General features: G+C 37.2%; 1 protein-coding gene across 24 annotated transcripts in view; it reads left to right on the forward strand.

Moving 5' to 3' along the window:
- The window catches only part of Mbnl1 (muscleblind like splicing regulator 1), a 172,996-nt gene that overhangs the window by 57,031 nt on the left and 90,951 nt on the right, over positions 1-25,014 (forward strand). For 18 of the 24 annotated variants that reach the window (XM_028763500.1, XM_028763508.1, XM_028763504.1 and 15 more), the window contains exon 2: positions 161-1,197. The exons of 5 other annotated variants lie outside the window; for them this stretch is intronic. In XM_028763500.1, the coding sequence (XP_028619333.1) occupies positions 1,024-1,197 (174 nt within the window). In that variant the 5' untranslated portion in view covers positions 161-1,023. The remainder of the gene's footprint in view (positions 1-160; positions 1,198-25,014) is intronic. One more of the 24 variants, XM_028763518.1, reaches the window with a different exon arrangement.

The following is a 25,014-nucleotide window of genomic DNA, read 5'->3' on the forward strand; positions in this document are numbered from 1 at the left end:
AGAGAGAGAGAGAGAGAGAGAGAGAGAGAGAGAGAGAGAGAGAGAGAATATGAGGCTGACTTTGAGTTGCTTAGTCTGGTATCACATGGCAAGGTTGTGCTGCTATAGGACATCAGTGAATGCTACTTAGTAAATCTTAACCTATCTCTTTTCTCTACAGGTTGGTACTAAGAAGTGCCTTTCCTGACGTCTCTGCTGCTTGGAACCGCTTCTAGAGCAGCCTCTGCTTTTGCCTTGCTTGCTGCCAGCTAGACTGTGACGACAGCACATCCGCCCTCCACCTTAGCCCAGACACCCCATTCCTACTTCTAATCAGGAGAAAAGCTCTGAGTATCTGCCACTGCCCTAGGCTGCTTTAGTTTAGAAGAAAAGTTTGCTGAAAAAGTAAGATACCTTCTGCCAGGAAATCAAGGAGGAAAAAAAATCATTTTCTCGATTTTGCTCTAAACTGCTGCATCTGTCTATGCCAAACTAATCAATACCGATTGCACCACCAAACTCCATCGCAAATCAGCTGTGAGGAGATTCCCTGTCAGACAACTTTGCTGAAAGCAGCTTGGAAATTCGGTGTCAAAGGGTCTGCCACGTTTTCATGCTTGCATTTTGGGCTCCAAATTGGCACTGGGAAGGGGTTACTGAGCACAAGGCTGGTTCCAGGCCCTCCTTTAAACACCCATCTACTTACAATCGTGGTATTTCTCTAAAAACCAAAACCTCTTTGAATTAACAGTTTCATGCTGTGAATTTCTAGCGGAGGTCTTTCCCTTGATATTGAAGTCACACTTTTCCATGTGCCGTTAAAGCAGGGACTGGGGAAGCAGCCTTTCGGACATTTTCACAGTCATCTCATACTTCTGAGTTTTATCAGTTCCTGTTTTGTTTAGTTTTTGTCTTTTGTTTTGGTTGCTGATTTTTTTTCCTTTTTCCTTTTTTCTTTTTTCTTTTTTTCTTTTTTTTTTTTTTTTTGAGAGGGATTGGGTTTGTTGGTTTCATTGAACATTTAACTACCTGTAAAATATAAACATGGCTGTTAGTGTCACACCAATTCGGGACACAAAATGGCTAACATTGGAAGTATGTAGAGAGTTTCAAAGGGGGACTTGCTCACGACCAGACACGGAATGTAAATTTGCACATCCTTCGAAAAGCTGCCAAGTTGAAAATGGACGAGTAATCGCCTGCTTTGATTCACTGAAAGTGAGTAAATGTTACCTCCTTTTAAGGATATGAAATACTTGATTAAGGGGTATGGGTACATCGTACTCTAAATTTGTGATTATGGGTTGTTTTGTTAACACTTTGGTTACTCAGCATGTTCTGGTCCATGAAGTTGGCCTGGAGCACTCAACGAGATCTCATAGAATCAAGTTCAGCCAAACTTTGTTATAAATAACTTTGTCAGGCCGTTAACTCCAAACTCCATGCTTTTTTTTTCCTTGCTTTTCTTTTTTTTTCTCCCTAAAGCAGAAACTGTTACATGTCGATGTAGTTGCGACTTAGTGATAGCAAGGCAGTCTTTGTTCAGCAGTAGTAAATGTTCATGTTCAACACTTTGATATATAATAAGGCCAAGATTGAATGAATATATGTTATATTCTGATGTTGGTGAACTTTGTCAGGCTATTATAAATGAATGGCAAATTCTATGTCAGCTGATATAGGTAACATTTTTACTCTTTTAAAGATCTTCTTTTTTTATGAGATGATTTTAAAGGCTAAAGCCATGTCCTTTTGGGAAAACATGACTAGAAGTGAGATTTTTTTTTCAGTTGCTCTGGTATTTTATCCAAAGCACATGCAATATTGAATTTAGACTTTGTAACTAGGCACAAACTCCTATGTCCTGTTGTTCATTGGGCTTTTCATATTGAGGTAATACAGATATTTTCTGTGAGATTCTTGCCAGTTGTTACTTACAGTATTTTCCGTCAGATATGTTAAAAGTTAGCCTTGCTTGCATGATAAGAGGAAATGATTTATTTATGTTAGAATTTTTGACATTCAAAAAAATGTCATTGTATTCGTAAGCCATGTCTAAAGTTTGAAATGGATCTTGTAAAGGTAGCACACATATCTTTGTTTTGATACAAGGTCAAGGCTAGAAATGTGTTCTGGAGTGCCTTCAACCTACTCTATTTAATCAGATTAATTTTTGAATACTAAATGCCTATAGTTTATTTTTTGACTCTTTCAAGATGGGTCACCATCATATGGAATTCTGTGAAGAAGTCTCAGAGGTCCATTATGTCTGTTTAAAAACAAACCATACGGTAATACAAGTTTGTTCTTCTGTCACATCAGGCTGAGATAGAAGTTAATCAGTTCAGTGCTTTGCTTTTAATTCACTTTGTGATGCTCACTCTGATAGAGTTTTTGTCAAATGTTCAAGATTCAGTCTTCAGAATAGGATATGAAGAGGTGTCTGTTAGTAACCACAGACCTCTGTGAAGATGGCAGACTATATAGGCAGAGTCCTAGTTGAGATGAATAAGGAGAAGGTAGAAATTACTATTTTCCCTCCGCTTGGCCTTGAAACACATTTATGAGGGAACAGTGCTGATACCTTTGTGAACATCTGTCCTGAACTAATGCGCACCAATTCAGGTGTAATGCCGAGACAGGGATCCATAACCCGAGGAGCAAAGGACTAATTGCTTTTGTCGGTAAACAGCTGTGTCCATAAGTAACTCCTTTTTGACCCAATTCCTAGTAAATCCAGTTTTTAATCCTATAGATAATTGGTGGTAAACTCCTAGCTCGAAAATGAAGGACATTAAATTTGGCGGTGACATTGAATGGTTTTACAGACCTGCCAGCACAGAGTTTGGAAACATTGTGAAACATTAGTATTCAGTTGCTGTTTTTCCAACTCCAAATATTTTTTTAGTTACCGTTCACTTGTGGTCAGAGAACAGTTCCCCTTTGAGTAAAGCAGTAGTCCTGCTTACAGACACCCTGTGTCCCTAACGAGATTCAAGCCACACATCAAGGACTTTAAAACAAACAAACAAAGAAAACCACAACAAGAAAAATAACCCAACAACAACAAATAAATTATGTTAAGCTTTAAAAATTGTTTGTGAAATGAATTTACTATACCAGCTAATCACAGCAAACTTCATCCTTTTGTTTTGCTAAGAAAAGCAGAAATTTTTAGTTTTAAAATTTATCAAATCATTTTTTTTTAAGTAAGGGAAAATTCAACTCTAATTTATTTGTGCTAGAGCTTCATACTTCATACCCAGACAGTACTTCCTTAGACGTTAGTGAAATAACTATTAAGAATCAGTCAACAGAGTTTGGACGTGCAGTTAAGTATTTGTTGGGATTCTGCCTTTTAGGTAGTCCTATGTGTTCAGTTCTGTGGCTAAAATAGATCGAGCACACATCTTAAAACACTTAAAGTATCTGCATGACTCATGCTTGAAGTTCTGAAGTTTGGAAGCATTCTGAGGCCTGCCAGCTAGCAACCAACAGATCATCTCCATTGTTTTTGTAAATGGAAAGAATTTACAAAACTTATAATATCCTGACTTCTTCAGTGAAGTGTGCTTTCTGCATTACTTTTCATTTCTGTTCTAGCCTCTTTTGAGTTCTTGAGCCATGAGATGGAAGTAGCTTGTGTAATCTACTATTTTTAGAAAGTTAGGAAAGCAAACCAAATACTCTCAGAGAGGACCCTGTGAAATGGCTGTACCCTTCAGCCATGCTGTTTCAGGTTTTGGCTGCGCTCCCAGGTGACTTACGTTTATAGCTGACTTCTGGTTAGAAGAGAAGAATTTCTCCTCCTTCTCCCTCTCCCTCTCCCTCTCCCTCTCCTTCTCCCTCCCTCTCTCTCAGACACACACACACACACACACACACACACACACACACACACACACACGGAGAGAGAAAACAAGTTGAACAGAAGAAAACTTTATCTAAAAGAAACCAGTAACACTACTGTAATTTTAAATTGAAAGATTGGATAAGACAGTCCAAGTTTATAGCAAATGTGCTGCAAAAATGGACTGTGATAAGTAGGAATATATGTGTATGTTAGGCCTTTCCAAATGCAAATTATAAAACACAAGATGAGGAATAGGTCAAGTGTATAAATTAAATAGCATTTAAGCAGTATATTAACTTAATTTTTATCTTATTTATTTAAATTCATAGTAGTCTAAGAGTAAATTCTAGCAGTGGCCTGAAGTACTTATAACTTCCAGGTCTGGGAGCAGTAGGTGCTTCAGATACTCAGAACAATTGATAAAGTTCATTATTCTGTTCTGAAGAGGATTTTTTTCTCTTACAGTTTATGAATGTTGCTCTAAAAGAGGGGGAAGGGAGATTAAAAGAGAAGGCTCCAGCACTGCAAACTGCCAATAGAATGATGCCATGTTTCAGAACTGACGTTTCCCATAATGTGATGTAGTGTCATTCTGTCATGATCTCTTCTTCACAGTTCCAAGTTTATGGGAACAGAGTAGATGTGATATATTTTCATGTGACACTAAATGTATTACAGTGTCACAAAATAAGTGTTCACTATGTCATCAGTAGGAATAAGCCTCTGGTGTTAACATCTGGATTACATGGCCCGGCTGACTTGTTGAGGTACCCCCAAAGTGATGCCAGTTAATTTCAGAATACCTTCCATAATTGCCACAGTCTGTTTACCCAGAGAAATGGTTAATATCGTTTTTGTTCTTGCAAAGACACCATCATGGTCTTTTCATCACGTGTTTAAAGCAGTTTTAACTGATAATCCTGGGAAATGAAACTCATAAGATGGACAAGTCATGGATAAAATAATTTTAGTGTTCCCTCCTGCAGTAACTTTTGATGAGCATCTGTTGCCTTTTCCTGCTGCTGTCTCACATACAGTGCTACAACAGTTTCGAAGGATTTTCACCTCCTGTATTCTGAAACTTGTGCACACATGTACTGAGTGTGTCCTTTAGCAACAGGTTGACTCAGCAGAGTATTCTTCAGATAAGGACTAACTTGGGACACAGCTTATAAAACAGCCTGCATGGTTTGCATGTTCCTGTTGTATCCAGGAAGCAGAAAGTTCACAACTCTGAGAAGTTGTTTCCATGCCTGTGAGGCGAAATCATCAGTTCTGACAGCAGCATTTCCTTAACAGAATGCTCAGTAGTTATAGCTGAGGACCAGTGCTATAATAACTCTAGACATGTGCTTTTCATGTTCTCAAATTCTTAAATATGTCCTTTTATTAATTTTTCTTTCACTTTTAGATTATAATGTATTATATTGTTTTTCCCTCCCATTTTCTCCCTCCAAACCTTCCCATATAACCCTTCTTGCATTCTTTCAAGTCCATGGCCTTGTTTTTCATTGCTTGTTACATGTATATGTGGATATGCCTGTATATCTGAGCATACACACACACACACACACACACACACACACACACTCTTAGATATTTTCCCCGTAAATACATAAGTGCCACCTGCTCAGTCTGTATAATGTAATTTGTATGTATGTTTTAAGGGCTGAATTTTATTGAATAATCAGTTGGTGTGTTTTTTTCTCAGGGAAGACAATTTCTCTTACTCTGAGCATTCCTCTGTTGCCTGTGGTTTTTTTATCTAAGGTCAAGGCCCCCTGGTATTTCCCCTTTGCTATGTCCACGTTGGCATGGTGATTGTTGTTGTCCTTGGTCAGGTCCTATTTAAGCTGTCATATTGATTACTAACATTACTAGGGGACACAATCTCACAGCAAACTCCCTGATCTGGCTCTTAACAATCTTTCTAACCTCTCTTTTTTAGTGTTCCCTGAGCCTTAGGTGCAGGACTGTTTTGTAGATGTACCCATTTCAACTGGTTTCTACAACTCTGCTTTTTTTGTTTGGTTGGTTTTTGGTTGTGGTTTAAAACGGCAATCTTTTAAGTGAATCAATGTTTTTAAACTGTCAGGCAAACAAAATTCAAGACATAAAGCTCGCTCTTGCTGTTTTGCAGTCCTTTGTAAGATTTTAATATATTTCTCCTTTTTACTCATTTGGTCTTGCTTCACTGTGTTAGCATGGTCAACTAAAAAACTACCTAAACCCAAGGCAGCCTGGAGTGGAAACAGGTTCAAAGTTTACCTGTGTGTTGGACATCTAAATTCTAATTCTGGGCCATAGGCTCTTAGCAATTCTGTGTATGAGGCTTTAAGTCTCTGTGATGTGTAGGGTAAATGTACTGCTGAACATGGTTCACACAAGCTTCAGAATCCAGAATGCTTCTTTGCCCCCAGGGACACCGAGGGCCTTAGATTGAGATGCCTATTCTGTTCTCCTTGCTAAGGATAAGTGGAGAGTTTGAACTTATCAGCATTGCCAATCCATTGCCTTTCATGCTGAACAATGTCTCTGCTTCCGTCCAGACCTAGACAAAGCCTTTTATTTTCTTTAAAGAGGTTCTAATGAGGAAATTACCCCCATCCCAACCTTTTAAACTTTAGCAGATACACATTCCATGCTCTTAGATAAGGGAATAACTTTCCATGTTATTCCTTAGGTCAGAATTCCCGAGAGTCAGTAGAAATGGGTAACTAAATAGATGACCTTTGACTGTTCTGCTGATAGAGATTAGTGTGTAGAAACTCGAGTAAAAGTGACTGGAAAGGCTAGGTTGAGAATACTTCGTTGTACGGTGCATTGTATGTTAGAGCAGTAATTCCTGTGGGTTCCACTGAAGCGGTGACACTAAACAGTATTAACTCTAGTAAGCTTGTAACTTAACACTCACTTAGAGTATGCTAATCAACTAAAGAGTTTTTCTTGTAAACTTATCACCAAATATGCATCTACTTACCTACTTTTCTGGCATTAATAGTTGTCGAATATTTTAAATTTTGATTTATGCTTGATTTGTTAGAAGAAAAGCTTTTTTAGTACCTAGGTCTGTGCTTTGAGAATTTATTGAGAGTCTACCATTCTATGCTACATCTTTACTGGCAGACTAACCTTAGGGTATCTTTGGGCCTACTTCTTGTCACACATACTTCTCTCTCATCCTGGTGACTGCCAACACAATGTCATCTCCCCTTCCACCTCACCTGACAACTGACCTTAGTCTTTATTTAGGCAATCGTTAAGTGACCTGTACAATTCTAGAACTGTTGGCTCTGATCTTTATGATTTTCAGAGATGTACAGAGCCAAAATGATTTTGTATGGCAGCAGATTTTGCTGCTCCTCTAATTTTTATTTGTACTTCCCTCACAAATATATTTTTCAGTTCTTTAATTTAGAATAAAATGAGCAAATAGTTACTAAATTGCTCTGTGTTGTTCATTGTTTTCATTTTATGAGGAGATTACCCTATACAACAACTCTGGTAATAGTATTAAATTTGACAGATAGGCATGGTAAAGTATAGAGGAACCAGGTGCTGCTCAACTGGCCCAGCTAGGAAGCTGTGGACCTCAAGCCTGGTAGCCTGATTTCAGTATCCGTACTCAATCACATAATACCAAGCTCTGTTTTTTAATTTACATATCCATGTGCGAGGAACCAACTAAGAAGTCATATACCAGTGCTTCAGCATAGATAAATGATGATTCAAGTTAAATTGAAGGCATAGAGCCAATAATAGTAAACACATATAATTGTGTTATGTTTTGAGTTAACAGGTACATCAAGAAGAGAATCACATAGCTGCCTCAGTGTCTAGAAAGAAGAGCTGAAGAGACAGCTCTGTGCTTAAGGACACTGGCTGCCCTTCCAGAGAACCCAGGTAGTTTTGAGGTCCCATACAGTGTTTTATAACTATCTGTAACTCCAGTTCCAAAGGATTCTGTGCCTTCTTCTAAACTATGGTTACTAGCCATGCATGTGGTACTTACACATGCATGCAGGCAAAATATTCATGCATAAAAAATAAAATCAATATGGGAGAAGAAAAATATCTCAGTGTCTTCATTGTTTAGAACCAACTCAGTTAAAGCATCAGGCCCACTGTGAGAAGCCAAAGCAACTATAGGGTTCTTGAGCCATGCTTTAAAAACCCTGGCTACGAAGTAAACCAGGAAGATTCCACAAACACACTGTGAGCTCCATTCACATTTTAAGTATTCTTGGTATCACAGACTTTAACTGCTATCATCAGAGTGTTTCAAAAAGAAACAGTTTTGGTCTTTGGAAATTAAGCTGGGAGTAGTGTTGGGGATGGCCTAGATTCTTGGGACACTCTGCAAGCCAGGTTTGGGTTGTGCTTGTTTCTTGCAGAGGTCCCCAAGAGCAGAGTTGACAGCAGTGTACACATCTTGTAGGCATCGTCTCCAAGGTAGGAAGGCTTTATTGTCAAAATGTCTTCTAAGAAGCCTCCTGTGCTGGTCTGGATGAACTGTAGAATTTATTAGCTCTTTCTGTCTGTCTTCTGGTAGCTTCATGAAGGTGCTTTCAGTGCTAATCACAGGCAGTACTGGTGGAAATACGTGGTGGAAATACTGACAGTATCAAGCTCAAAATTGTATTTTGTTTTTCTTTTCTGCCATTTTATGACAGTAATAGTTAAGGGGTCCAATGTGAAGAACAAAGCCATTTAAGAGCTGAGAAGATATAAGGACTTAATAATTTAAAGAGGATAGCAAGCATATTCTGTCTTGAGCTTTGGCAAGGCAGATGTGAAAAATGCTGTCCGCATGGTGCTGACTGTTTTTAGGGAGACCTGTGTTCGAGGGCTTGGGGTGGAGATAAGAGAAACTTTCAACAGTAATGGGAAGGTTAGTATGAGAACAACTGGAAGAAGGCGGGAAGAAATGTATTTAGTGGTATAGCTTTACTTTCCCCCACAACTACTGGCTCTAAAACCACAAATGGGAATAGAACCAGCGAGTACCAAAAAGAAAGAAAGTCCCAGGCTTAGGCCAGTGTCGTGGATGACATTGCTCAGAGGGAAACCCCATTTTAACCCAAGGTCTCAGGTTCGGTGCTAGAAGAATGCTGCAGCTATCAAAGTTTTTCTCCTGATGCATATGTTGTATTTTGTGTCAGTATGAGTTTGAGACTTGACTACCAGGTCTCCAAACCTTGTTGCTTCAAAGGACATAGGACTCCAAGATGCTTTTAGAGTTGTCTCTCTGCCTCCAATACAGACTTAGAGTTGCTGATATCTAGGTCCAAGCTATTTGTACTTGAGGCAGGAAGCATCTGCAGTTAATAGTTGACAGTGAATTACACAGAATAAAACATGGAAAAATTTAAGTTAGCAAAGCTGGAGAATTTTTCCATCATTTTCAATTTCTCTACAGATACGGACATAATTAGTGTTTAGGATCGCTTGTGATGGATAAATTACATCTGTAATTCATTCTTGCCATGTTACTGCATTCAGAGAATAATTTGCTTTCACAAATCATTGCTCATCTAATATTCTAAAATCGTTCTTAGACTGAAAACAAGTTTAGTAGCGTGTCCCTATCGAGTAAGATCTTATATCCCTCAGTTTCAGCCTAGAGAGAGGTATTGGAGAAAAGCAGCTGAACCCCTCTTTGGTAGATGATGGTATTTCTTAAAAGATGTTTCTCCTTAAGGTAAGGCAACCTAAAAGAAAGATGAAGAAAGAAGAACCATGAAGAAAGAAATACTTGAAGAATTAATTTTTAAATGAAGAATCTTTTATGTGTTCTGAATGCAGTATCCCCACATTCTCTCCTATTTCTCCATGGCTGTGAGATGACTAATGAAATCTAAGTCTAGCCGTAAGAGAAGATTATCATCATTGTCGTATTTATTGGACTTTTTTCTCTGAAGAACTTTTATTACTAGACATTGCTTCCCATGAATTTTTAGCAGAGTTAAAAAATGAAAGGAAATGTCCTTGAAAGAACTCAAATATATGTACAAGTAACAGTCAAAATAAGCAAATCTCTAAACACCAAAGAATCTCAAAACTATAACAAACAAAATCCCCCAAACAACTGTTAGCTTAGCCTCTGATAAGTGATAAATCATTATTCATATTTAAGGAAAGTCATTTATATTGTAAATAGTTTTACAGTGGGGTCTATTTAAATAGCTTCTGTAATACTTGAAATCTGTGATTGAAGCGTAGCTTGATAATAGACTATTGAAATACAAAGGCTTCAATAGGCAGAACAATAAATGCAGAGTGGTTTTAGTGTCTTTACTAGCAGCTCCTGTCTTCTGTCATTCCTGCCAAGGATGAATAATGATAGAAAAGAGATTTTCATAAGAAATATCTATTTTAAGATTGAGAGGGTTCGGGGGTAGATTCTGTGGGTCATAGCACTAGCTGTACAAGTGTGAAGACCGGAATCCAAATCCCAAACTGAGGGACAGAGAAAAGCAAATCCTAGAAGCCAGCTGGCAGCCAAGTTAGGTGGAAAGGCAAGCTGGTGGTTCAGTGAGTGACACTGTGTAGAGGCCTCAAGGTAGAGTTTAGCACCTCTGCCACCTGCATAGTCACCAGGAGTAACCTCAGATATGTGCTGCTGACACGTCGTACGTGTAGCAGCAGACGTTGTGCTTTTGACTGCTCACATGCTGTACCAGATATTTGTGAAATCTTGATGGAAGGGTAAAACACAATATTTGGCCTCTCTGGTTGTTGATAGATGAGTGGCTATTATAAAATCATAAAATAATAAAAATTTAATTTTACTCTGAATTTGTTCTGAAATACCGGAAACAGTCTGTGTAGGAGAAGCTGAATAATTGGCGTGTTTTTATTAGAATGGTCACTCTTGACTTTAATATGGCAGGAAAGTTGGCTAACTTCATCCTCACAGTCTGCCATTCTGTGACATAAAACTTGAGTCACATTGACTTTTGGACAACACATTTAGAAATTGTTAAGTTTCCTCTGCTGATTTGTTCATCACCTACCTATTATATAGAGTGAAAAGGTTCCGAGCGAGCAGTTACTTCTCCAAGCTCACACAGTGAGAGGCAACTTCCTGGGGCTTAACACAGCCAATCTGCCTTCACAGATTACACTTTTGGCCTATCTGCTGTGAAATTTGTTTTATAAACTACTAATACTAAGAAACCTTATAGCATGATCCTGTGCATACAGCTTGCATCTTAATTATTGAAGAGTTTTTCTATGAAAGTGTTGGTCAGGTATTGGTTCAGTTACAGCAGTTGCCTGAATTTAAGATGAGGGTACTCTAAAAAACAAATTCTTTCACATGTTTTCTTAACAATACCATCTCTGAATAATTTTCTTATTCAAAATTTGAAACCTGCCCTGTGTAGCCAGCAGTCTTACAGAGTATAGACTCTGGTCAGGTTACATCTGCATAGTTTCACACCTTGCAGAGAACAAAGGAGGTAGAAAAATCAGAAAACAGTTTTTTTCCAGAAAAATGAAGAACAGCCACACTGGAGTCCCAGCCTGGCAGTGATCAGAAAGGCATTCAGTAATATTGGAAGCAAAATATGTACTTCAAAACTTTTGTTAAATCTTCCATGTATATAGCATGATGTTAGAATTTAGATGAAACAACTGGAATCTTTGTTTCCTGAAACATCTTACTGTCATTGTTATATTTATGCATTTATGACTCTAATAGGATATTTCAGAAATTATCTAAGGACTAAAATTTTTATTCTTTGTATATCTTCAATATTTACTCACTAATAGTAATTATGCTAAAGTAATTTTTATGTAATATAAATAATTTTATTAAATATTTAAAACAGTATATATGTATATATATTTCTTTAAGATTTTTATACCACAGTTAAATATAATAAAAACGACTATAAATAAAGGAATTGATTCCATTTTTATACAAGATGTGGCAGAAAAAGTATGTTGTGCTAAAACCTTTGGGTTTTAGAATATGAAATAAATTCTTACGCTTCTTAGATATTTAATGAACATTGTATAATCCTGACCTCTTATTGAGAAGATATTGATCAAATATTAGTGCTCTTGGTGAACAGTATGAGGACACATGAGTCTTGTCAGAGCAGTTCATGTCCACAGTACGAGCTGCTGGGACAAGAGCCCCTGCCCTAGAGGATCAGCAGCTCGTTTTTGTTAGCCAGTTTCGGCAAATAGCCAATTAGAATGTTTCTTTATGAAATGGAAAGCTGCATATGTTTGTGGATTCTGATATACCAAATTGGCTTTTTGTCTAGAACACCTTAGATTACAGGGAAAAGTGCAGTGTTCTTTCTCCTCAGATTTCACTTTTCTGGCTTCTCTGTTTCCTTTCTTAATTTGCTATAGATTGAGTTTTGCTTGTCTTGTTCCCTTTGGTGTTTTCTGAATGTCTAGATCAGACTTCATTCTGTTTTTCTTGGAATGATTTTTTTTTCTGAAAACTGTATTATTGCAAGTAAATAGTGGTGTCAAGAGCATTGAGAAAGTGGTCCACACTTAGACGTTTCTGCTGCTTCTGGAATCTTAGTCAAATTTGGATCTTCAGAATGATCACACAAAGCCATATGCCAAGCATAATGTAAGTTAGAAACAAAGCAAACAACAAAACCCACTTTCTATGGCACAGACAAGGCCTTGTAAATAGCTCAGACAGTAGATCCAGCCAGGGCTTATATTACAGAGGAATTCCTGTGACTTCAGACTCTTTATTGTCTCATGCTATTTTTTCTCATTTATAACATTAATCTGATGTTTCAGATTGAGAGGATTCAATAAAATCTATGCTTTAATAAGAGAATTCAATAAAATCTATTAAATGTATTGATATACTATACACTAGAGGCATTCTAATTGTTCTGGTCTGAATGTTGGTAGTCAGTCTGAGTTATCATTTTCCTTTGTATGAGGAGCCTTGCCTTAAGTTAGAATAAATGTGACTATTTTACATATTATACTATAGGTAGGTTACTGTGCATAGTTTTATTGTGAAATCTAAAATGTACGCTATGAGATTGGTATAAATGTTCACTCTTACACAGTAGCTTATTTACTTATTCTTCCTCAACAGAAAACAATCCCCAAATTGAGCATGTGCACGACTTCACACTAATGAGGTAGTATCAGTACAATACATTTTATCTGTTCCTAAAATCCATTTAATAAATGTAGTTATCCATGAATAGAAAATAGCTATGATCATCTGTTCTGACTTTAATTCTATTTGATATAAATGTCTTTTTTAGTTCTGTGCTGTTCTACAATAAATAATTCATATTTTACATTCTAAATGCAATATGTGAATTTCATCCTAAAAGACTCATGTTTGTACATGTGTGAGTACAGGTATCCATAGAGATCCGAGATCTCCAGAGCTGGAGTTTCAAATGACCATGAGCCTTGCAGTGTAGGTGCTAGAAGTACAGCTTGGGTCCTTTAAAACAGTGGGATGGGCTCTTATCCACCAGGTCCTCTCCCTAGCCCTATAATCCACAATTAGTAATGTAAAATATGTATTTATTCAACAACATTCCTGCACAGAACAGCATCAACTTCAAGTCCTCCTTTTTGTATTTTATTATCTTCTTCTTTTGCTCTTTTTAATGTGTATATCTCAAACTATAGATTCATTTAGGTCTTCATTAGATTCCAAAGGGTGTTGGATACTATGGAGTATTAAATCTTAGTTAGATCTGTCTACACCCCCTCCTTAATGGTCTAAAGGTAATACCCCAACTCTTCTGATTGCCCCAATCTCATTTTTCCCCTTTTGTACTTGTAATTGACAGGGAAGTGGTGCTAGGTATTAATATAACCCAAGGTATCCAAAGATATTAACCTAACTCAAAAGTTTGTGGTGTGATTGGGGAGAGAATATTAATTCTTTTTTGTCAGCAAGGGGACAGAATTATATGTAAAAGTTACAATGAGATCCTAATTATGCAGTGTGCACTGCCTTCTTGGTACGGCTATTATTGGTTATTGCTTATGCTGGAGTGTTGTGTATTGATTTTGTGTGTAGCAATGAGTTAGCTACATTACTTGATGTTATATGTGCTCAATGGATTTGCTTGTAGACTTTTAATTGAATATGCTATTTTGAGTGTTTAGCGTGTTGAGAGACTATTAGGAAAAAAAGCAAAGAAGCACCTCTGAGGATAGGAAAAATATAATTTATTTCCAACTCTCTGGAGTTGCCTGAAGTAGCAGAATCAGACCTGCCAGGAAGTCTGTAATCAATTTGCAGTTAGTTAGCAGATGCATACGATTTGAAATTTCACTTTCACGTTTCTTAGTTTTTTTTTCTTGAGAAAAATCTCACGTGTCTTTCATAAAGGTTTCATGGTAAAACTGCGTTAGAGGATCTCTAGCAGGAAGGAAACTGAGCTGTGCAAGTGTGTTGATGTTTGGGGTGTAGTAGAAACAGAAAAGAAAGCTAAGGATTAAATTGGGGATCAGATGAGATATTTTATTTACTTACTGGATTGTTTCCTGTTTCATAATTTTTTATTAAATAAAACAAGTAGAACTAATATTTACTTATTTTCTTTGATATTGATAATCTGATTTTATACTTTTTTTGTATGTGTCTATCTGCTGTGTGTGCAGGTACGCGTGCACATTGTGCAAACTCCCACACACGGAGCCCAGGTTTATATCTGGTGTATCACTCAGTTGTTCTCCTATTTATCTACTGAGGGATAGTCTGTCACTGAACCTAGAACTTTCTGATTTGGTTTCCACATCTAGCAGACATGTCCCAGATTTCTCATCTATGCCTCCTGAGTGCACCTGAATTATAGACTTCGCTGGGCCATCTCCAAAGCCCCTAAACTTTAGGTAATTCATCTCTTTTTATATATGAAGGTTACCATATATATATAATGTCACTATGAATGCCACTTAGAATGCCACTATGGCCACTCTTGTCTGCTAATGAGTGTTACTTTTTATTCTAACAACTCACTTGGCTCCAATTCATGGAAAAAATTTTTCATCCCTTCAGCTCCAAGGTATGAGGCAAACCAGTGTTAAAGAAACATTTTCAGAAGCCAAGTTTCTCTAGATAACATCAGTAGTAAATGTGCATATGGTTATGCTTACACTCCCTCTCTTGTTTGCTCTCTCTGAATAAAGGCATGCTTTGTTAATCCTAAGTGACACTATGGTCCCAGTTTTCTTTGATGTTGAACTGAAGCAGAACACTTGCCTAATAGTAACACGTACCAGGGCATTCTGACCCACAGCCTTTTGCTGCCCCAGACTTGTTTGACAACTGTATACATTTTGAAAAGTGACCCAAGTTTTTAAATGACTATTAAATGTTGGCCTCAGTCGCCCTTATAGGAATTTTAGCATTAGAATTGTGATAGTGTGTCTTAAAGGTAGAGAGAAAATGAGGGATGCCCTGGGCCAAACAACTTCCAGATGCCTTGGGGAGTCACTTTCCAAGGAAGTCATTTTTATAACAAGTTGAAAAAGTACCTCTCTTAGTAACTATTTCAGAGAAAAGCAAATTAGTGTTGGGGTAAAAAGACAAGTCTGAAACTACATGCACTTTGAGCTCAATTTTAACAGTAAAATGTATTTATCTTGAAAACATTCCCGAAAGGATCCTGCTTAATGCATTTAAAATTGATGAATAGGTCATGAAACCCAGCAGGTAATTCTGTAATTCATTACCAGTTTTAGTTGGGTCGTCACGTTGGAACTATGGAGATTTTATTTCATGAAGTGTGTGTTGCATTCTAGTAACATAAATAAAACCATATCAACATAAGCAGAAAGATAAAGTGTTTTAGCTGTGTAATGTTATTGTAAATTTCTTCCACTGTCTGGTTCAATACTGTGTTTGAATTAAAACAGGTCTTGATCGATCGATGGGGCGTCATTTGCTTATGCGTTTACAGATCTTATTCTCAGTCATTTGAAAGATGCATTGTCCAGCAGAGGCTATTCACCTACACTAGTGCTCTGCGTGAGCTTGATGGATTTAGACCCCAGGTTGATCATTACTGCTTAGGTCTGTAAAAGGAAAAGCTGCAATCTCAATTCTAAGCTGTGACCTGCTATTAAGCCAATTTGAGGAATAGCAATAAATCAATACTGACTCATAGAAAATGCACAGAGTACAGCGAGCTGTCAAATTATAAAAGCTTGTTAGCTTTTTGTAATTATTGTGTTTTTCAGTATCGGGTCAGGGTTTAAAATGTCTTATATAGCCTACCTTATTTTTATTTTACTAAAGAAGAAATGAGTAACATTCTGGAGTAACCAAGAAGGACAGGTAGATTCCACTGGCTGCCTGAAACCCTTATTAGAGCAGTTAATAGAAACAAGTCATTGACTAGTCAGAAGTTCAAATAATTAAAGTGTAAAAACCAAACCAAACAAAAACACCTTAAGATTGAAAACCTAGGTGGTAGAGAAGAAGCTAAGCTTTTTGGGTTTATGTTTAAGGTTTGCAATTCTTTGCAGTTAGATTATTCACGTAATTTTTAAGGTTTTTGCTTAGTGTCCAGAGATTAGTCTTTCCTTTGCCACTTTCAGCATTAAACTCTAGCAAACCACAGACTGCTGCCAGCATAATTAGAAGAGGGTTAAGGAATGAGGCCATGTGACACACCTACTTTATATATTAGCATAGCAAGGAGTGGAAAAGGACAGCCTTAATTATGTTCATAAAGTTGTCAAGGTCACCAAGACCTCGAAACACACATACTTGCCAAGTCAAATAAAAAACCTGATGATGCTGTCTTCATTTTATGATAAGAGCGTCATCAACACTTACAGCTGAAAGTCACTCTTCGGTCTAGTCTAGCTGAGAAAATTTTAAATAATCTGATGCCTTAGTGTTGGTAGCATCAAAATTCATACCATGTTTTTTCTTAAACAACAGTTTCTCCAAAGAAATGTTTATATACATATAGATGCATACATATCTATCCATCTGTCTATCCATTGAGGTATCTATCTATCTATCTATCTATCTATCTATCTATCTATCTATCTATATCATTATTTATACATGTGCTCATTGTAAGTTTTTATTATCGACTTGTGTTGTACTCTTCGTCATAAAAGTCTCCACATTGTGACCGCTACCAATTGAGACTCTTTCATAAAGTGGATATTTTTTTTCTTCCACATTCCTTACATATTATGTACTATAGAGTAGGCTATATTGTGTTAAATTTTATAGTCAATCTCCCTATTTTTCCTCATAAGCTCTTAAGGCCTTGAAAATTACCAAACTTCCCTTAATAACCTTGGTATATATGGTTCCTGGAATATCCTTGATATTCATTGACTTGAAAGCAATATTTTTTCCTAATCATGGCCAGTAATTTTTAGCTGATCATAAATGATTTTTAAATTCAGTTTTAGGGCGCACGCCTTTAATCCCAGCACTTGGGAGGCAGAGGCAGGCGGATTTCTGAGTTCGAGGTCAGCCTGGTCTACAGAGTGAGTTCCAGGACAGCCAGGGCTACACAGAGAAACCCTGTCGTGAAAAACCAAAAAAAAAAAAAAAATCAGTTTTAGGGAAATTGTTGTTCTGTGGTTGTCGATCTCTTCTCTAAGGAATGTAGCATCTGTTATGGAGGAAGTTTCTCCTATAGCATATGCATGTAGTTCTCTGCAAAGTTTCATGCATCTCTGACTGGTTCTAGCAGAAAAGAGGATCATTTTTATTTTGTGAGTGAATTTCTGGATCAGGCCCCCTCTTCTGGGTGCATGGTACTGTTTATGTTATCGTGCACTGACTGGCTCTTGTAGGGTCCTACTATTCTGGCTATCTGTACACCTCATGTCTCTATGGAGTGATACATTGCTCATTGTAGTGGCATGATTCATTTATTTGGGTAAGAATGTTAGCACCCACTCATGAATGTGTTGTTGTAGGAACTGGGGCTTTCATACAAAATGATGTTTAGCCCCTGACAGCTGCACATGGTGAAGTGGTCGCATTAACAGAGTTCATATTCCTTTGTTTCTATGTTGAAATATTATGAGCACATTTAGTAGTTTTGTTACATTCTGTGGATAACATCTAGAATCCAGACAACAATTATATCACTGTTGCCTGTAATACAAAATACATAATACTAAAAGAGATTTACAGAGATTCACATATCTATGGTACGCATAAAATTCTCCATATTGTAATAATATAAAAAAGGTTTTTAAATTGAAACATTTTATAGTTTCAGGGTTTTTTTTTTTTAATTTAAAGTTGAGAGAATTCAAAGACAAGAATGTGTTCAGAATCTGTTAGGTGCTTCCTTGCATGCTGTATACATCATGAACGTTTCTAGAGAGAAAAACTCTCCAGATGAGTATTGATGCTAGCAGTTCTGCATTTGAGCATCTGATTCTGGAGCATCTTCATTTATCCACTTTGAAAAAGGATCATCAAGATGGATTAAAAATTTAGCACTTGAGGCTTATTAAGAGTTAGAGTGGAATAATCATTAATATAGCTAGGGATATTGCAATCCTCACCAGAATATTGTGATAAGTTGGGCACTTCCTGCCTCTTGTCAAGGACCCTCATAGTTTTAACTGCCTAAGATTATGTCTTGTTGTTCCTCGGTTGTTGATGCTTCCTGCTTTCTTACTGTGTATATTATTAGAGGAGATAAATCTTACTGAAACCCTATAACATACAGCGTTCTAAGCCATCTCTCCTTTCTGTGCAGTAATTGTCTACCTCAGAACAGTGAGCCTTTGTTCTTTTGGTGCTCAAAGGAGATGAGAGTGGTCAAGGCATTTATACTACATTGATTTGGGTTGTTGCTAATTATGGAGCCAGTCTTATTTTTCTCATCCTGAAGGTTGGAAAATAAAAGGCCCAGGATGCTTCTCGTCATCAGGCTGGGAAATAGTTTGTATTACGACTGTGGTTGTGTGTCTTGGCAAGGTAGCATATTAACTCTAACAGAAAATTCAGTCAAATCTACTTTTAAATTTTTGAGGATTTTTGTTTTTTCTTTAAAAAAAAAAACTGAACCTATCAGTTTCTTCCTAAGAGACCCTCTTAGGCACTAATCTGTAATTTATTAATTCACATTTTTGAAAATCCAGGTAGTGTTGCTATACTCTAGAAATATTTTAAACATTTTAATATTATTTTTGAGATATAGTCATATAGCTGTCCCCTTCTTCTTTTCTCCAAACCTGCTCATGTGCCCCCTCCCTTTGTAAACTCATGGCCTCTTTTTCTTTTATTGTTAATGTTATCTTTGTGTTTAAGTGTGTTCCTAAATACATAAATTTGACCCATGTAGTCTGTATAATGTTACTTGTGTGCATATATATTCAGGTCTGCTGAGAGCAGGAGAAATAATCTACCCCAGGGGAGAAGGTACCAATTGGTTATGTAATACCAAATGGACAGCCCCCCCAAAAATATCAATAATTTAAAACTTGAGTGATATTTTTATTGTGTTATTTTACTGTATAAAATTCAGCAAAAGAGAGATACAGCAAAAGTTTCTATTCTTCCACTAACCCACTAACTATCACTGTGAGGTTTTTTTACTCAGCCCTGTCTGGAAACTTAAAAGCAAAGGACATGCCTTAGTCACCTGTAAAATTTCCTACCCAAGGGACTAGCACATGATAGGCTGCAAATAGATACCATTTGACTTGTGTTGGATGTAAAGTAGAATGAATGATGCAACACAATCAAAATAAGTTAACTCTCACCTCATACCCAAACTTTCCTCCAGGCCTAAGATTAAAATAACTAGTTAATCCCCTCAGAACAGTTAGGTCATAAATTATATTAAAAATGAGGAAATAATGATTTGGAAGACAATGTCAAAGCTATGAAAATAGTCATGAACATCAAATGCCAAAAATATTGTAATTTAACATATTTAAGTAAGTTGGAGTAGCACAGTGATAAAACATCATCTGTGTATGTTCTATTCTCAGTCTTTACTGTTGGACTAGAAAATACATTGATTTGGCTATTGAGATTGGCTGCATTATTTAACAAACTAGACAGCAATATTGTGGATTGGTTTTTCTCTTTAATCACATTTGTGAATTTTTCTTCCTAATGCAGAAAACTGAAAACATGACCTTTACCTTGCCATTTGTAAGCATTAGGAGTATAAATCAATAATTAAATTGACCCCATAAAATTCTGTGGTAATACAATTGAGACTTTAAAAAATGTAGCATGTAACAATTAATGAAGCTCAGAAGCACCTTTTCATATAAATGTAATAAGTGTATCAGTGTAATGAATCACTTTTGTTCTCGGCTTCCAGTCGAACAGTGGATTCTGTTAGATCAGCTGTGGGCTTCTGAAAACCAGATTTAGTAACAAGTCAGCAACGGACTTGCCGTGTGCCAAAAGGGGAACATGCTGGTCTCACTTCACCTGACTAATCACTAGTTGGTTTTCTTTAGCATCATGTTCAGTTAAAGGTGTATGTGTGTGTGTATGTAATTTATACAGGTCAGCCTCAAACAAACATTTTCTATTCCATTTGGATGCTGTATCTAGTATAACAATTGTTGCTTCCTGTTTTCCCCTTGTTTGCTAAAAAATTCAAGCCCTATCCTGTAAAATGTCTAAAATTATAAATTCAACTGTTTCTATATAGTGTTTATATTTTCTTTACTTTTGGCATACTAGAAATTGAATCCAAAGTTGAGCTTACTTTTAATGACATTTACTTTTGTGATATCATCCTTCTTACAAGGTCCTGTATACTTGTGATTTCATCATAGCAAAAAATATAACTTCAGTTAAGTCCACTGAGGATAGAGGATACTGAAATCTGTCATTGCTTCTTGACCCTTGGGTCAGGACCAAGAATTGGTTGCACCCAGTGTTTTTACTTCATTGTTGTTTATGCTCTAGAACCATGATATTTTTTAAGGGGATGATTTTTGATTATGCAATTCCTTCTACATTATTACTTGAAAATTTCAAAATAAGTGCTCGTCTTTAGTTTTATAATTAGGTACTATGCAATGTAATTTGTATCACGTTGGGGATATGCATTATTTTTTTCCACTTTTAAATAAAATATAATCTGCTAATATAAGTTCTAAACAAATTTTCACATATATTCAAATTATTCTAGGTTATGATGTTTCTTAGTGAGTACAGGGCTATCCTGCTAACCACGCACCTGGACCACAGACCTGGAGCCTGAAATGAGGCATCAGAAGCTCTCAGGCCTGGCATCGCAGGCACTTCAGAACATAGAGCTGGAGGAGCAGACTTGGAGCTTATGCTAGCCCGATGGAGTCTAGGCTTCAGCAAATTATTGTGATATATTTCAAGGCTATTCTTTTGGGAAAAAAATCTTTGAATTGCTTCTCCTGATCTCTTTTATAATAACATATTTTGGTAACATTACTTTTCCAAGGTATCAAGAGTCCTCTGACGTTTCATTTCTGTTTGGCACAGATATGTTCCTTTGGATTTAACTCCATTCGGGTTTGTTTTGTGTTCAGGATGCAAATGAGAAACATATGACAAATGCAAAACACTTCCATATGTAAATCTGTTTCCCTTAATCTAATATTTGATGTCATATATACTTAAACTTACAGTATTTTTAGCTGACTTCAAATTCCTTGTCTTTATTATCTAATATCATGACAATCAGAGGATTAGAGGCTGAGTAACTCCCACTGACCTAGGGAAACAGAAATGACTATTTTGGACCTAACATGTTACAGTAAAGGAAGTCTGATTTAAACTAATAATTTTGAAGAAGGAGAATTAGAGTCAAGCATACTGGAAATCTCCCTCAGACTAATGCAAATGTGAAGAGCCCATGAGGCTTCCGTGGAGAGATGTCTGAGCTTCAGTTGGCTTCTAACTTTAGGAAATAAGGAAGAAATGTGATTTTGTTATCTCTTTTAATGCGTATTTTGTACATATTAAAGAGAAGTTTGGAGTTCTTAAGATAATTGTTGGATAGTGAACATGTAGTGTGCTATGGAAATCTGGGATTACTATTTATGATTCTGTTTTGTTTGAAATGTAGTTGTCTAAGAACTTATACTTCATTATACTTATTACTGTTTTCGGTGATGTTTGTGTGGTTGCTTATACGAAGCTTGTGTGCTTGTGTGATTAGAGAGCTAGTTTTTAGGGTCAGCTCTCTTCTCCACTGTTCAGTAGACTAGACAGCAGCAGATGCTGGCACCGGGCTTTCAGACAAGCACTTCTACCAGCACGGCTGCCTCAGCAGCCCCAGGGATATTGTTCTGTTGAGTTTAGCATGTATTAAACAGTGATAACATTCTTGATGTCTTCTATAGTCCAGACATAGTACATATACATATGTTTAGGTACTATAATCCCGCTGTTATAAGTATTTAAGGTTAAAATAGAAGGTAATTTCTTGTCATAAAATTCATTTTGTAGTAAATGTAGACAATTTAGAAGCATCACATTGAATTTTTAATCGTATGTAGACATGATTTATGATATTACAGAGAAATATTGGGAAGAGATATTTTAAATCAGGTGGTATTTGTATCCTTTGCTGGGTTGTCTTTTCGGGACATTTTAAAAGAGGGGATAACACAGAAAGCTAGGCGTGGTCTCTGGGAACACCAAGGATTTCAATTAACTTTAAAGTTGAATTTAACTTTAAAGATCTACAAATGGATATTTATGTCCTTCAAATAGTAGTTGCAATTTCACCTGGAGGAAACATTTTTATATGAATAGCACACAAGTTGATGACAAAGTTCACTAACTCATAAGTAATGACAGTTTCAAACTGTCGAAATGAAAGGCTAGTCCCAAGAGACATGAGTTCCAAAAAGAACTGGCAAAACTAAGTGTTACACAACACAGAAAGAATTCCAGGAGAAGAACTGACAGACTACAAGAACAGGAAGGTTAGTCACTTTTAGACATAAAAGTGGTGAGGCTGGGGGCAAGGAGAAGAGTAGCTCAAGCAGGGTGTGGTCTAATATGCAGATGCAAACTCCTTGTGAGCCACACTGGCAAAAATGGTAATGCCAGCAACACCCAAGACCCAAATAGAAAGTTCTCAAAAGCAGTGACTAGATCAAAAGCCAGAAAGTGTTAGACTTGAGTTTAAAGAAGCTTACAATAAAAGGTGGTGGTCCTCAGCAGAGCTGAGCAGCTTAGCTCAGGCTGCTAGGTTGGCTGTCCAGGAAAGAAAGCCTTACTTTTCCTTCACCACAGCTGAGGCTCCATGCAGGGATATTGCATGTGAATAGAAGCACTCTGGGTGTCTTGCTTGTGTGTGCTTTTTGAAATAAATTTTGCTTATATAGAACATTTATCCACAACTTAAGCATAGGTATTTAAATATACCAAGAATTATTTCCGTGAGGTTTAAAAAGTACTAGTAGTCACTACCTATATATTTTATAAAAAGGTTCTTCAGACTCTATAACTAAAAACCAGAAAGTTAACTGTGTGTATGTGTGGATTTTATCAAAGTTCTGTTAATTTTCCTTTTGTAGTAAAAGGAGTAGGGATATTCCAGAAACTGATTTTGTTGGGTCTCCTCACTTGTCAAATGTAAATAATATGATGCCTGCCTCAAAAACAGGCAACAATAATGTCCCGAACTGGATGCAGTAATATAAAACTCATGTGACATGCTATGGTTTTTTCTTTTTAATTAGTAGACTCCTTAGCCAGGTTTAGCCCAACTGGCCGAAATGACATATTTCTAGCTTACAAGGAAGGTGGGTATTAGCAGAGACACTCTTCCTTATACCACTTGGTGAGATCATTTTTTTGTGTTTATGTATATATCCATATTTAAAAGACATATGATTCATACTTGTCCATCTCTTAGTAATTCTTATAAATTATGTCAAATATTTTTAAATTAGATATCAGGACACAATCTGCTCTATTTGGGAAAACATACCCTTTTCACTTAAAAGTAAAAACAAGCGATACATATTCATATCAGATAGAAATTCACTTAGATTTCATTTTATTCTATTTAGCTATATGGAATATATAATTTTGTATCATTGTACTCAGGGAACTGCAGAATACAGTGAGCCATTCTGATCTGCTGGCTTTTTTTTTTAATCAATTACAATACTTCCATTGTTCATGTGTACAAAATTTGCTTAGGTAAATTCTAACATCTAACAAAATAACCAGATAATGCAAACACTGAAAGTACACTAAAAAACCAACTCTTCCTGTTTCTATATCCTATACATAATAGAAAGGGAAATGTTTATTTTCTAAACTGTAGCAGACTCATGCTATCTCAGACATCGAAAGTCTTCCTTTTCCTAGTGTGAACACAGTAAGTCATCCTGAGTCACTTGAGGATTTTATTTAGCCAGTTTTATTTAAAGCATAAAATTTTGAGGACAAAAGAATGACTCGGGTCTATGTGGCATAGTTAGACATTCTGTCAAGTTACCAGTTCCCACACAACGTGCTTTCTATTACATATTGGGGGATCTGTTTATCCACTATAGAAGTGCATTAACACCTCACCTGTTCTGACTTATGTGCCCTTTACTTGTTATAATTGTCATTAATCCACTTGTTTTCATACAAAGCCTATTCAAAGAATTGAGTAGAAGTAATGGGCCCAGTAATAGCTCATGAATATAAGAGGTGCTTAGCTTATTTGTCTACAAGTTCTCATTCTCTCTCCCCCTCTCTCCCTCTCCCCCTGTCCTCCTCTCCCCCTCTCTCCCTCTCCCCCTCTCCTCCTCTCCCTCTCTCCCTCTCTCCCCCTCTCCCCCTCTCCCCCTCTCCCCCTCTTCCCCTCTCCCCCTCTCTTCCTCTTCTCCCTCTCTACCCCTCTCCCCCTCTTCCCCTCTCTTCCTCTTCTCCCCCTCTCCCCCTCTCCCCCTCTCCCCTCTCCCCCTATCCCCCTCTTCCCCTCTCCCCCTCTCCTCCCCCTCTCTCCCTCTCCCCCTTTCCTCCCCCTCTCCCCCTCTCCCCCTCTCCTCCCCCTCTCCCCCACCTCTCACCCCCTCTCCCCCTTTCCTCCCCCTCTCCCCCTCTCCCCCTCTCCTCCCCCTCTCCCCCACCTCTCACCCCCTCTCCTCCCCCTCTCCCCCTCTCCTCCCCCTCTCCCCACCTCTCACCTCCTCTCCCCTTCTCTTCCCCCTCTCCCCCCTCCTCCCCCTCTCCCCTTCTCCTCCCCCTCTCCCCC

This window comes from Grammomys surdaster, unplaced genomic scaffold (genome assembly GCF_004785775.1).
Source record: "Grammomys surdaster isolate TR1022 unplaced genomic scaffold, NIH_TR_1.0 139, whole genome shotgun sequence".
In the NCBI taxonomy this organism is placed as follows: domain Eukaryota; kingdom Metazoa; phylum Chordata; class Mammalia; order Rodentia; family Muridae; genus Grammomys; species Grammomys surdaster.